General features: G+C 29.2%; 1 protein-coding gene across 4 annotated transcripts in view; it reads left to right on the top strand.

Moving 5' to 3' along the window:
* The window catches only part of LOC101236626 (calcium-activated potassium channel subunit alpha-1), a 119,029-nt gene that overhangs the window by 38,869 nt on the left and 66,750 nt on the right, over positions 1–13,410 (top strand). For all 4 annotated transcript variants that reach the window (XM_065795305.1, XM_065795306.1, XM_065795304.1 and 1 more), the window contains one exon: positions 5,148–5,258. In XM_065795305.1, coding sequence (XP_065651377.1) covers positions 5,148–5,258 — 111 coding nt within the window. The remainder of the gene's footprint in view (positions 1–5,147; positions 5,259–13,410) is intronic.

A 13,410-nucleotide genomic window follows, 5' to 3' on the forward strand; every position in this document is an offset into this window, starting at 1 on the left:
GTGATGAATTGTTAGGGACTCTTCTGTAGAGTTCTAAAAATTTCTTCAGCTGTTTTGCAGTCTGCTATAAACTGGTATATAAGCGAGGTGTTCAAAGCGTAGTTGAGTTTTAATTATCTTAATTTGGTGTCAACATTATTGCCTTATTTTAATTATTGCGTATTCTTTAGAGTTTAAGTATAAAGAGATCCTTGTATTATTTGGTAAGTTACATTTAACTCTTTCGCTAATTATAATTGAGCATAAAATATTTTATTAGTGTCTGTCTTTTTCATTTTCTATAATCGTTATTTGCTTCTTTTGAAATAAAATATATTAACAATAACAGTTCAATTGAAAACTTAATAGCAGTTTCTTTAATTTGTTACGTAACTAATATTGACATTAAGGCCTTTCCTATTTCAGTTGCTGAGTAGAAGACAACATGTTGTTCAAGAAAAGCTTTTTTAACACAGAGAAGAACAAGGAAACCTGGACAAAGAACTTAGTCCAGTTTCAAGCCCCATTAAGAAGAGGCAACATGGCAATTTATGAAGCACTCTTGAGCGAGCGGAGTTGCATGCCCCTGAAAAGCACATCATTGGGCGCTTCAAATTTCTTGAATCCATTGCCAAAGAACAGAGAAAGAGGATTGGTTTAATTGCTGTATAGCTTAAAGATCTATGGAGAAAAACGTTGAACTTCCTGCATGTAACTGATCAAGCCATTTGTGCAAACTAGCAAAACTTCTGAAAGACTACAAGCGCTGCAGAAAAAAACAAAACTTTGATTCATTGAATGAACTGTTTGACATGGCCAAGATGAAAGGCGAATGGTTGTGCAAAGAGGATGAGAACCTCTACAAACTGCAAATTGAGAGCAAAGGTCACGTTGGTTATTCGACTGGCAAACCTGCTAGTGCCAATACCATCCTACTATCCAAGCAAAAGAGGGCAATGGAAGCGACTGTGTCCACTTTTACCAGCTTAGCGCTACCTGATTGTTCCAAAAGTAGCACGGACTCATCCAAGAACAGTACAGACAGTCCTTGGGAGGATGAAAATGCAGCATCAATGAGCAAAAGGAAGGATAACCCAACAGGCATTGCAAGATGTCTTGTTACATGCTCAAAGCTGTCATCCCACAGAGCAGCAGTGGTGTACCACCAGCTTTCTGGTGAGGGCATTGAAATCCCAACCCCATGTCAATCAGCAATCCACAAGGCTATCTACAAGAGAGCTGCTCAGGTGAAGAAACACTTGGTGAGCATGTGAAGTGGAGCATACACTTTGAGGGCAAACACATTGAGGGCTTTGAATATCAGGTCGTGGTCCTCAAGAATGAATCAAAAGAAAATAAGTTAACTGTGCTAAAATTGAATCATGGGAAAGCTCAAACAAGTGCATAAGGGCTAGAGGATGTGCTAGTGGAGTTCAACCTGTGGGGATCAGTTGTGATGTGACACAACAAAAGTAAATATTGGCAAGAAGATAGGTGTTGTTCGGCTGCAGCAAATATTTGAAGAGAAAGGTCACCCCAAACCTAAGTTCATCAGTTGCCAGCACCATGAGCTAGACCGCGTTCTTTGCGTTGCCATGGACGATGAGCTCCATGGGTCGACTAAATCACCAAACATCAAGTATTTCTTTGTGCAGGATTTGATGAGCAATTACGATAAATTGAAAGCAGTATTCAGCAATGGTAAAACTGAGATTAAGGAAACAGGCGGCTGGAGAGATGACATGAAGTTTCTCTCCAGCCTCACTCGTGTCTTCTGTCTCTTAACTAAGCGGAATGAGATCCCCTTTGTGAATTTCAAACAGATCCAAAACATTGGCAATGCAAGCTGGAACTCTTATGCCATTCTAGCCCTTCTTGCGTTTATTCTGATGCCAGAAACCCTGATCAGGTTGTGTAAAATCTGTTCATTCATTTCTTACTAATGGGCTGACCATTGGTTTAGCAGTCAATTGTTCTGCCTTGAAGATTTTGAAGAACTATCTGAAGCTCTGAATGGCTACTTAAAAGCTCTCAATTGCTTAAAAATCCACTGGAAAACAGATGACTCTCCAATCAACATTGCCTGAAGCAACCAGTGAAGCGAGCATGCCATCAAAGTTATGCAAGAATTGCACAACTCCTGGCGCAATAAGGACAACCTCCCACTGAGATTCATTCTCTCTAATGACATTATCATGATTATTTGGCTTCCTTGTGCATTTGATGATCCTATATAATGTTGTGGGCACGTGACTCTATAGCTTGTGTTCAATTTTGTATCTGCTTACAGTGACTTCAAATATTTGGCCAAAAAGCTAATAAATAAAATTCTTAAAATCATTTTGTGCATGAGGTTTTTTTATCAAATTGGCATGAATGTAATACTTTATTTAATCTTAAATGAAAGCTCATCAAATTATGATACAGGGAAACGAGGTTGTATAAAAGTCATCACCCTAGTATATATACATCGTAATTACTTAACTAAGTTGTTTACTCTCAAAATTAATATTTGTTTTAGAAATTTCTTTAAAATTAATTTCAAAAATATAATATATTGAAATAATGCCAAGAAACTACATTAAGAAAAAAGAATCTCGAAGAAAAATATATGTGCCTAATTTGTTGCAAAATGCTATTTCTAAAGTTAAAAATAAAGAAATGTCTTCGTATGCTGCATCAAAAGAATATAGTGTTCCAAGAAGTACAATTTCAAGACATCTTCTTGGCATAAAATGCTCAAAAGTTGGTGAAGGGTGACCAAAAATATTATCTGCTAATGCTGAAAAAGATCTTGTTTCATTTTTATCTGCATTTTCTGATTTTGGATTTGGATTGGATAAAAAACAATTAATGAAATTTGTTCAAATGTATATCAAAATAAATAGATTTCAAAAAAAATTTGTGAATGGTGTTACTGGTGATCAGTGGTTTCGTAATTTTATAAATTGTTGGCATAAAAAAATGTTGATAAGGACTCCAGAACTTTTGACATTAACAAGAGCCTTAGCTTGTAAAAAAACTGTAGTCGGCGCATGGTTTTCTCTACTTAAAGTTACATTGAAAAAATGTGATATTATGAATAGATCTCAAATACTAAACTGTGATGAAAGTGGGTTTTACACTAACCCAATAAATAAAAAAAGTTTTTGCAAAAGAGGTATTAAAAATCCTGTAACTGTTGCTCCTGGATCAGGAAAAGAACAGTTTATTGTACTAGCAACAATATCAACTGCAGGAAGAACTTTTCCTCCATATATTTTGTTTGCGGGAAGAATTTATATAAAGAGTGGATGTCTGGTAGATTAAAGGGTTCCTTATATGGGGTGACATAAAAAACGGTTGGATGGAAACAGATGTTTTCACTGAATACTTTAACCATCTTGTTTTATGGTTGAAAGACTCTCCCAAGCATGTTTTGCTTATCTTTGATGGTCTTATGAGTCATGTTTCTTAAGAAACTGTTAAAAAAGCAATTGAAAATTATATATCTATTTTGCATTTACCAGCACACTGTTTACATTTGCTTCAGCCACTTGATGTGGGAGTCTTTTGTCAAGTTAAACATGTATGGGATGAAATTCTGGCTAATTGGTATACCGAGTCAAGGCTGAAGGTGGTTGGGGAATCCGTTTTTCCATCTTTATTAAAAAAGCTTTACGATACCTCCTTTAAGCCAGCTCATTTAGTACAATCATTTGCCAAAACTGGAGTTTTTCCCTTTAATCCATCTGCTATAGCATTTGACAAGTTAACTCCTTTTGAAATCTATGAACACCCTTTTTCTCAGAAAACAAATAATTATGATAATAACATCCCTCAAAACATCGTTTTGAACATCAATGTCAATGATCAGAACAATACTTATGAGAGTTTTTCCATTAAGAAGTCAACAAACAAAAATAATTCACAAAAACTATAATATCAATAGACAAAGACTTGAACAATGAAATAATAAATCAACTATCAATATCAGACGTAAATTGTTTTACTGGAAATAAAACCCTAAGAGAAATAGTGAAAGAACAGTTAATGACCACAAAGGATGATGCTTGTTCATACAACAAACAACCTACAAAAAAAAAAAAAGACACTATGGAGGTGAGTGTTTTACATCAGAAGATGCATTTAAAAGATTAAACGATGAAGAAAATGAATGCTTTAACAGAAAGATCAAGCAGCAAGGCAAAATACAAAATGAAAAAAATATGTTATTAGAAATAACAAACACAAAAGAGTTAAAGATGAAGTAGTTCACTTTATCCCAACATGGGGGTAAAGTGAACTATTTAACTTTTTTTTTTTTGAATATAAATTTAGTATTGTAATAATAGTTTTTAATCTTAGTATTTTATTTTATGTTGTATCTAATACTTTAAATGGTATAAATTTTGAAAGCTGCTTTGAAATGTGAGGCTTTTATTTTGAAAACTTTTCCTTTTAATATTGAAAACATTCACTTTACCCCAGTTTACCCTATATCCCTATTTATGTCAATCAATGTATGCATACTTCATTGTAAGTCAAGTCATTTGATGTATGTACACTTTGCTGTGCATTCAGTCATACCATTTGTTATATGCACCTATTCAATTCAATTTTAGATAATCATTATAAAGTAACTATTATTATAACACAGTTATTAATGAACAACATTATTAGTTATAACTAAGTACACTTAAAAAAAAGTAAATTGTTCTATGTTATTAACAGGATTTGAAACTCTCAATTGCATGACTTTGCTGCGCTAAATAATAAATTTAAGTAAGACAAAAAATAATTTTAATTACTTAAATTGTAGCTTGCTTCTACCATGTTCAAAAGTTTGGTTTAAAGTGTATCTTTATTTTTTTTGTTAAAAATATGTTTAAGTATATGTTTAATTGTTTATATGTTTATATTGTGAATATTTTTACATTTATTACTTTTTAAATCATTAAATCTTTATTATTTGTAAAATCTTTAATATTTGTTTTTGTACAAAGCCAAATTTTATATACAAATGCGAAATCTTGCTTACTCAAGCTTCACAAATTACATAATTTTTATATCTAAAAATGTTTAAAGAAAATTATGTTAATCTATAGGGTACTTAATTAGTGGCATTTGTAAAAATACTAATAAAGATAAATACATTAAAAACTTTCACTTTTGAATTGTGTATTTAGATTTGTCATCGTTTGTGGTTACATCACTCATGAAAGTGTTTCTTCATTTTTAAGAGATTTTCTCCATCCAGACAGAAATGACAACAATACTATGGTAGTATTTTTATCACCGTAAGTAATTTGTTTACATTTTTTTTTGTCTGTTTATATTTATTTTTTAATTTTTTAGTAATTAAACAATTAAAATAATACTTAATTATTAATTTAAATTTAATTTAAAAATATTAAATTATAAAATTAAATAAAACAACTTTTTTTTTTAAATTTTTTAATTCTGATTTACTCTTAATAAGGCTGCAAGCAATTACTATTAAGTTGAGAGTTACTAGAAAAAAAGAATAGAGTTATAGAGCAAAGAAATGCTTGAGAGAAGAATGAGTCAGGAAAATATGAAGATGGGATGAATAAACAAGAAGTTCCAGAACATTAAATAGCGGGGAAAAAAACTAGATGAATAAAAGTTTTAGATACAGTAAAAGAATGAGACTTGGATGAATAATGAGTCAAACGAGAATGAGTTTTAGTTGATGAAACTAGAGGTGATAGCTCCTTTGAGCAACAACCATGATAGTATTTTTAGAAAAAAGAAAGAGATTTACGATGATGGGAAAGAAGCTCAAACTTAGCAGATAGAGCCTGGGTCCAACTATGTTTACAATGTGTTTTTGGACCTTGTCTAGAAGAGAAAGAGCATTATTAGAAGAACCATAGAACCTTGAGGTAGTCCAGAAGTTACTGGAAATAAAAAAGAGTGCAGGTCTTTGAGGATGACTCTAAAAAAGCCTTCGAAGATGACTTTAATACAAATAGCTGTTCAGGATTGGTAATAAAGTATCTTTCTTTGGCTTTTTTTTGTTTTAAGGTCTTTCCAACAATTGAAAGTGACATCATCAAGAAATTTTATATTAAAAACGTTATTCTACTTTTTTAAATTTAATAATATAAGCATAAATCAAAGTATATGTATTTAAATCATCAAAGTATGGTTGTTAAAACAACTAACTGGTCAACCTAATTTTATAAAATAAACAAACTTGTTACTAAATAAAAAAAAATTTTTTGTATTACTAAAAAACCTAAATAAGATAAAAATTAGGGCCAATATATTTGTTCGAATTTACTAAGTTTACGTATAATTATTAAAAATAACTCTTTGTAATGGACAATAAATATTTTATTTAAACTATCTAATTTGATTGAAATATTTCTATTCAAAGTCTATTCAAAACAAGCATGAATTTCCCTACTTTAAGCAGATTTTGAAACGGCATTCCTAACTTTGAATTTTTAACCTCTTAAAAGATAAAGAAGTTTGATTAAATGATTGGGACTATCAAAAATAAATTACTGCAATTTAATTCTAAACCACATGTTTCTAAACCACATGTTTGCATGTATGTACAAGTATGCTTGAACCACAAAATAAGAAGTAACTTATAGGCTTTTTTAGGATTACATGTTAAGTTAGTTATTTTTAGTCAAATAGTTATATTTGATTTGAAGTCTTGAAATTTTTTTTTTTAAAGATGTATGATCTGTTATTTTTCTTTTTCCTACTTTAACCTGTCTTTCTTTTTCTAACTTGTCAATTAAATACATTTGATAGTCTGGCTTTTCTCAAACCTCTTTGAAATCTGAGCCATATGAAATCAAGTTGTGGTGCTTTAGTATATTTTAAAAAAATGCATAAAATGTGAACTCCAAAAAAACAGTTATTAACCTCCTTACATGGAGCGTTTTCATCAGCACAAAATAATATGTTCTATCTTGATTTTGTTATATCCAACAAGTTGTCCATCTTACTTTGCCACAGTTCTATATATTTTTTTGGTACTTCTTTTCAATTAGAAATGAAACTTATTCCATGCAGGTAAAATTTTATCTGACTTTTTAAGATATGATTAAAGGGCTCTTAAACAACTTTTTTTGAGATATAAATACAGGGGTTTTAAACAAGGCATTGGACTGAAATCATTGTTTTAATACCAAGTTGTTGTAATAAAACCGAAATTTCTTTTACAGATAAATGACAACTTTTACAAACAAATAAAAAATTTAAGTTTTTAGACTTTTTTATTTATTGTAGAACTATAAATAGTTGCACTTCTAATACAAAGCAAACACCAAGTACTTAGTAATTGTTCAAAATATTTACAACAGAACTTTAATAAAACAAGTTTTATTAAAAATCAGCTAAATATGTTGTTTTTACATTTTAAGTTGATTTTACGTACGAAAAAAAAATTAATTTTCTCTTGTTGAATATTGATTAACATGCCCTGAACGAAAATAAAATCATTTCACAAATTTCATTTTATAAAAAATTAGCAATGGTTGCTATAGCCATAGTACCAACATAAAAGCAAAAAGTTCCTTGTTAAATGCTTATGTAGTAAGACAAGACCTTTTTAACTTTAAAAAAATACATTTCATGCCATTACAAATGCACAAAGTTATATATCTCTCTTTATATATGCTATTTATTACTGCTCTATTATTTTAAAAGCCATAATGTAATATTAATTTGAAATTATATATATATATATATATATTTCCAAAATTTTTATTTACACAAGATAGGTAAAACAATTGATAAAAAGACAAATTTTTTCCACTTATTAATGAAAATTATTATTTTTTTAACAAATAAAACAACAATATATGTTTCGATTATTTTATAGTCATGTTAGGTTTAAAAAACTTACTTCATTTTATATACAAATATTCTACAGTAATAAAATATAAACTACAATTTTTTATTAATTACGACAAAATAGGCAATAGCAAAATATACAATAAAAAAGATACTAAATTATTTAACAAAAGGGTAAAGACATGAAATGGTAACCATTATGTTAAAAGAGATATCTTATAATGGTTTAACTGTTTGCTTATATCTGGGTTTTTACATTCAATGAACAAACTTTTCTTAATCTTAAGCTCAAATTTATTGGAGGCCTGGAATCCAATATTGAAAAGTTATTACAGTTGTTATTAAAATTATCAAAACAATTATTGTTGGCATGGAGATGTTTGTATATGTGTGAGTTTTCATCTCTTCTGTAGTGTTCAATCATTTGTGTTTTGTTATGGCAAGATGTTTTGTCTATATAACAGGAATTACAACCTGCACATACAAATTTATAAACAACGAATGATTTAAACTCATTAGGATTCTTTGGTTAAAGCATATTAGAAATTTTGAAAGAGGTAGAAATTAAATTAAAGGTAATATAATAATAATAGGTTTACAATGTTTTTTAATGTTAGAGTTTAAACTCTTTTTGGTTCGATCAGATATATTATCAACATAAGGAAATGTAAAGTAGTTTTTCATAACTTCTTGGTTTTTGGATTCAGATTGATTAGTAGAAATGGTTTTTTTGGTAAGACAAGAATTATAAATTTTATTTATAAGTCAAGACTGATAATAATACTAAACTTGGTTTTTACTATGACATTAACAATCTTTTTAACATTCTCAAAAGCAACATGTATCTCTCTTGACTTGAGGGTGTGGAGATTGATCTGATTGATCTTTAGCATGGGTGTAGTCTATCTATAATGTTCAATTTTGTCAAAAAGTTAGGTTAGGTTATTGTTGATATTTATAGTCAAGAATTTTAATAAACTGTGTATTATAAATATTCTAAGTTCCATGGAATTCAAATGTAAAAGTGTCATTGCACTTTATTTGGTTGGAAAATCGAATATAGAGATTGTAAATCAGTTGGGACATTTAAAAATCAACCAAACAATTGTATATAGAACCATAAAATATTATAATGAAACAATATGCAAAAGCGCTATAGAGGTGGTAGAAAAAAAACTTGTTAGTACTCCTAATATATTTTGAAAAGTGAGAGCTCAAATTAAACAATATTTGAAGCAAAGAGCATGAATTCTATCATGTGTCTGATAGAAGCATTTGGGGAATATTGAAAAACCATCTTCAAATAAAGCCTTACAAAATATGTAAAGTTCATGAAGAAACAAAAGATGAAGAAATTTATTTTATCATTTAAAGTTTTTCTATAGCCCAATAACTCTTGATAACAGGGCAGTTTTAAGGATTCGCATCTTTTAAGACAATTTCGATGCCATTTGGGCACTCTATTGCCTGCTTGGAGTAGTGGATCCTTGTCAAATCTGGTCAAAAGATAAATGCCTTGCTGTGTTTGTTTACAAATGGCAGAAGACCACAAGAGCAGATCACCACAGATCTTTAGAGCATACTTCTTTGTCTGAATATACTTAATTTTTTGTTCATAACAAGTAAGATTTTAGAAATGGGGCTGGAGGGAGGGGAGGGGGGTTTAGTAAGCTCAGGTTGGGTGGAAAAATTTTCAGAATAATTACAAATGTAAACTTCTGTTCATTAAGCACCTAAAAGTACCACCTTTTTTTTCCTTTGATTTTTCAGAATTCCTGTTATTATAATAATAAAGCAATAATTTTGAGTAAATTTGACCATTTTTTTTTTCTGCTTCATAACAACTCTAGATAAACTATTCAGAACAAAAAAAAAAAAAAAAAATCGAGCTACATCAACATTTTTGTAATTAAACTTGCCCCAGTAAAATTATGGTTAGGGCTTAAATTTCAGGTGTTATGTTCACTTTGTTTTGTATAAGTTGTTTTAATGTATTCCTTTTTTCAAAGTATGTAAGTTTGCATACTTTCAACTTTCCATTGCACACAGAACAGAAGCAGAGGCCAAAACCATTTTTTAAAATAGAGTATTTTTGTTGGTTCAAGGCAATGTTAAACAGTAAAAACAGAAAACAGAGTTAAACAGTCTTCAGTAGCTTGTTATATCCAAAACCAGTAACACATTGTTTGGTTTCTGTGAATTTCACAATTTGTTAGATAAAAATTTTTTTTAATGAAAAAAGTTATAACAATGGTAATTTACTGTGAATGCTTGATAGCATCTGGGACAAATTAGGATTTTATACATTTTGACTTAAAAATTTTGAGCCTTATCTTTTCAAATATAAATTTCATTTTGGAATTTTTTACAACTAGGCCAGCATCTGTCGCAGAAAAAGCTTTCAAAAAAAAGATGTTCGTTATATACATTTAGTAACTAAATTTCGAGAATTTAGTTTGTATACTCTTTAGTTAACTTATTTGCCATTTTTATGCAATATATTAAAAGAGGACTGTAATTGAAACAGAAATATTATTATTAACCAAATTTCCTATATATACTACTGCCCCTGATGTTTATCTTGCAGTTCAAAATCAAAAAATATTAAATAACAAATGATTTTTATTACAATTTATTAATCTAATCTAAGTTGCTATTATTATCAGACTCAGACTCATATGATTCATTTGATTGATTGTCATCATCCACTTCTTGATGGTTATCACCATGATTTACATCTGCAAAGATCTGGGCAAACTACACAAGCTTAATTACAAGAACATCTTCTAGTGGAACAATCATGGCAACAATAGTGAACAAATTCTAGCGCCAAATCTGGTGTAGCTAGCAATTCTATCCAAGATATGGTAATTGAACCTTGATCATTATTCACTGCTACATGTGATCGTTTTCTGATAAAAGCTTCATAATTAGCTCTATTAATATGTAGAACAAGCAAATCTTTATTTAGTTGTAACGCTTCCTCACTGAGTTTACCAGACTTGAATATGTAACGAGTGGAATTAACTGATTCTTCTAGTTCAGCCCCATATAATTCACAGACATGTTTTCAGTATATTTATTAGTTCATCAGATGGTGGTTCTGAATCAGCTAAAGTTTTAAAAGCATCCTAAGTACTTTGCTATCTTCTGTAGGCACACCGTAGTGGAAATAAATTATTTGAAAAAAATGTCTACCAGAAATGGTTTGCATTTTTGAAACCACAATACTTTGAACAGGGTTAAACAGGTAGGTCATGGATTTTTTGTGTTCAAGATAGGTTACTTCTAAAGATGGTGCAAACTTTAAGTTTTGTAATATTGATACTGGTATCAAACAAAAATGTTTTACAAAAAATTACAATGATAGGAGTTTAGGAACAATACACACTTGAAAAATTAAGACCCACTGTCCCAATATTTTTTTTTTGTAGTTTCTTAATGTGATCAAAATTCATCAGAAAAATTAATTTATCTACAAAAAATTTCTTATCGTTTAAAAATAGCGACCAAGGAAAGTTTGAAACCCCCTCTATTTGAGGGGTTGTCAACTTTACAAGGTCATAACTTTTGAACATTAAAATATTTTTTTACTAAATGAGAATTTTACAGTCTACATAATGGTAGAGTTTTTTTTCAAGTGCTATTATTACCCTCTTCCCTAACAGATATTTGGACCTTGGGGCCCTAATTTGGGGATAATATGGCTCCCAAACCCTGATCATCATGATTTTTTCAACATATTATTTGTATGAGTATGAAAATACTTATGTGGAAGTTACTTTTCTTGACAAATAAAAAATCTTGAAATTGATCTTTTGGTATATATTCAATTGTTTTTCAGTTAGAGAATGGTTTAAATAGCACTAATTATTGTTTACATTTTTATTTATTTCCATTTACAATCAATAATAGTTTTCAAAAGATACATATGCATATATTCTAAAATATTTAAGTAAACTGTTTTAAAGAAGGTATGTCAGGAGTTGTAGGTAACGGTAGTAGGTAACAGCAGGTTTTGCGGATAGTCTTTAAAGCTACTAAAAACTTTGTACCCACTCTTCAGTTCAGACCAAAAACCTAATTTTTTATTTGGATTGGAATTTGACATAAGTAAAAGAAATTCACATGTATGTTTGATAAGAGCATGCACTTTAGGTGACACTCGTAAACCAAGTTTAACATAAGTATCTTTGTGCTCATTAGTGGTTGACTCATATTCAGGTAACAAACAAGAACCAAGACAACTTTAACAGATTTTAAATATTTAAAGTAATTAACTTTAGAAATGATTCATTTTTTTCCAGTTTAGAAGATTTTATTAATTCTTTTAACACATAAACATTTTTTAGTAGTTTTGAACATTTTCCACCTTTAAATTGACAACCATGAAGTTTAGGCCTTTAAAAACCTAAAATTTGGTTCCACTGGTTTGCCGATAAAGTAGCAGCCATAGATTGCAAATATTTTTCAAGATTATCATAAGTTCTGTTTGTATTTCCACAAAGGAGATTGCTCCTTAGAGCAAAAATCCTTGCTCGATTGGAGCAAGGATTTTAATAACTTTTACGTCTTCAGGCAGATTAACTAGTGGAAGGTTAATGCAATTAATATAAGGTGCAGCTAAAAGCTTGGATTTTTTGTAAATCTTTACTGGCAGCTTTAGAATATATAATCTTTTGAAAATTTTCTCTTCTTTATTACTGTCTCAGCAAGTCCTTTAATGTTTTTACAATAAAAACAAAATAATTTCAATAAAAACTTCTGTATAACTTTATCATTGCATACTTTTTTAAATATCACCCATTGTTTGACCATTGATGTTATGAAAAAGTTAATATTATAACCTAAAAAACATCATATAGTTTGAAAAACTATATTAAAAAGCATTTTTTGCACACATTAACTTCTGTTCAGAGGACCCCTCAATGGGGGCTATTCTGAACATGGGACATTTTTCTATCAAGAATTGCAAAAACATATTTTTATTAAAGCAAGATTTAAAAATTTATTTGACATACTATTTTATAAAAATTACTCCGTAAGTTATAAAAAAAATAAGTATTTTGTTTTGATAAGCCCCTCTTTGCCTTGCTCCCTATATATATATATATATATATATATATATATATATATATATATATATATATATATATATATATATATATATATATATATATATATATATATATATATATACATACATATATATATATATATATATATATATATATATATATTTATATATATATATATATATATATATTTATATATATATATATATACATATATATATATATATATATATATATATATATATATATATATATATATATATATATATATATATATATATATATATATATATAGAGAGAGAGAGAGAGAGAGAGAGAGAGAGAGAGAGAGAGAGAGAGAGAGAGAGAGAGAGAGAGAGAGAGAGAGAGAGAGTAAAATATGGTTCTGCAAAATATTTTATTGGAAATTAAAATCTCATGATAGACACAATAATGGGTTAATTTGGGGTCAATATTGGCCGGTTAGGACACTTTTAAAATGGGAATTTTTTTTGTTAGATTCTAGGATACTTAAAGCGCAAGTTAGTAAATTTAA

The sequence above is a fragment of the Hydra vulgaris genome, chromosome 04 (genome assembly GCF_038396675.1).
Source record: "Hydra vulgaris chromosome 04, alternate assembly HydraT2T_AEP".
Lineage (NCBI taxonomy): Eukaryota > Metazoa > Cnidaria > Hydrozoa > Anthoathecata > Hydridae > Hydra > Hydra vulgaris.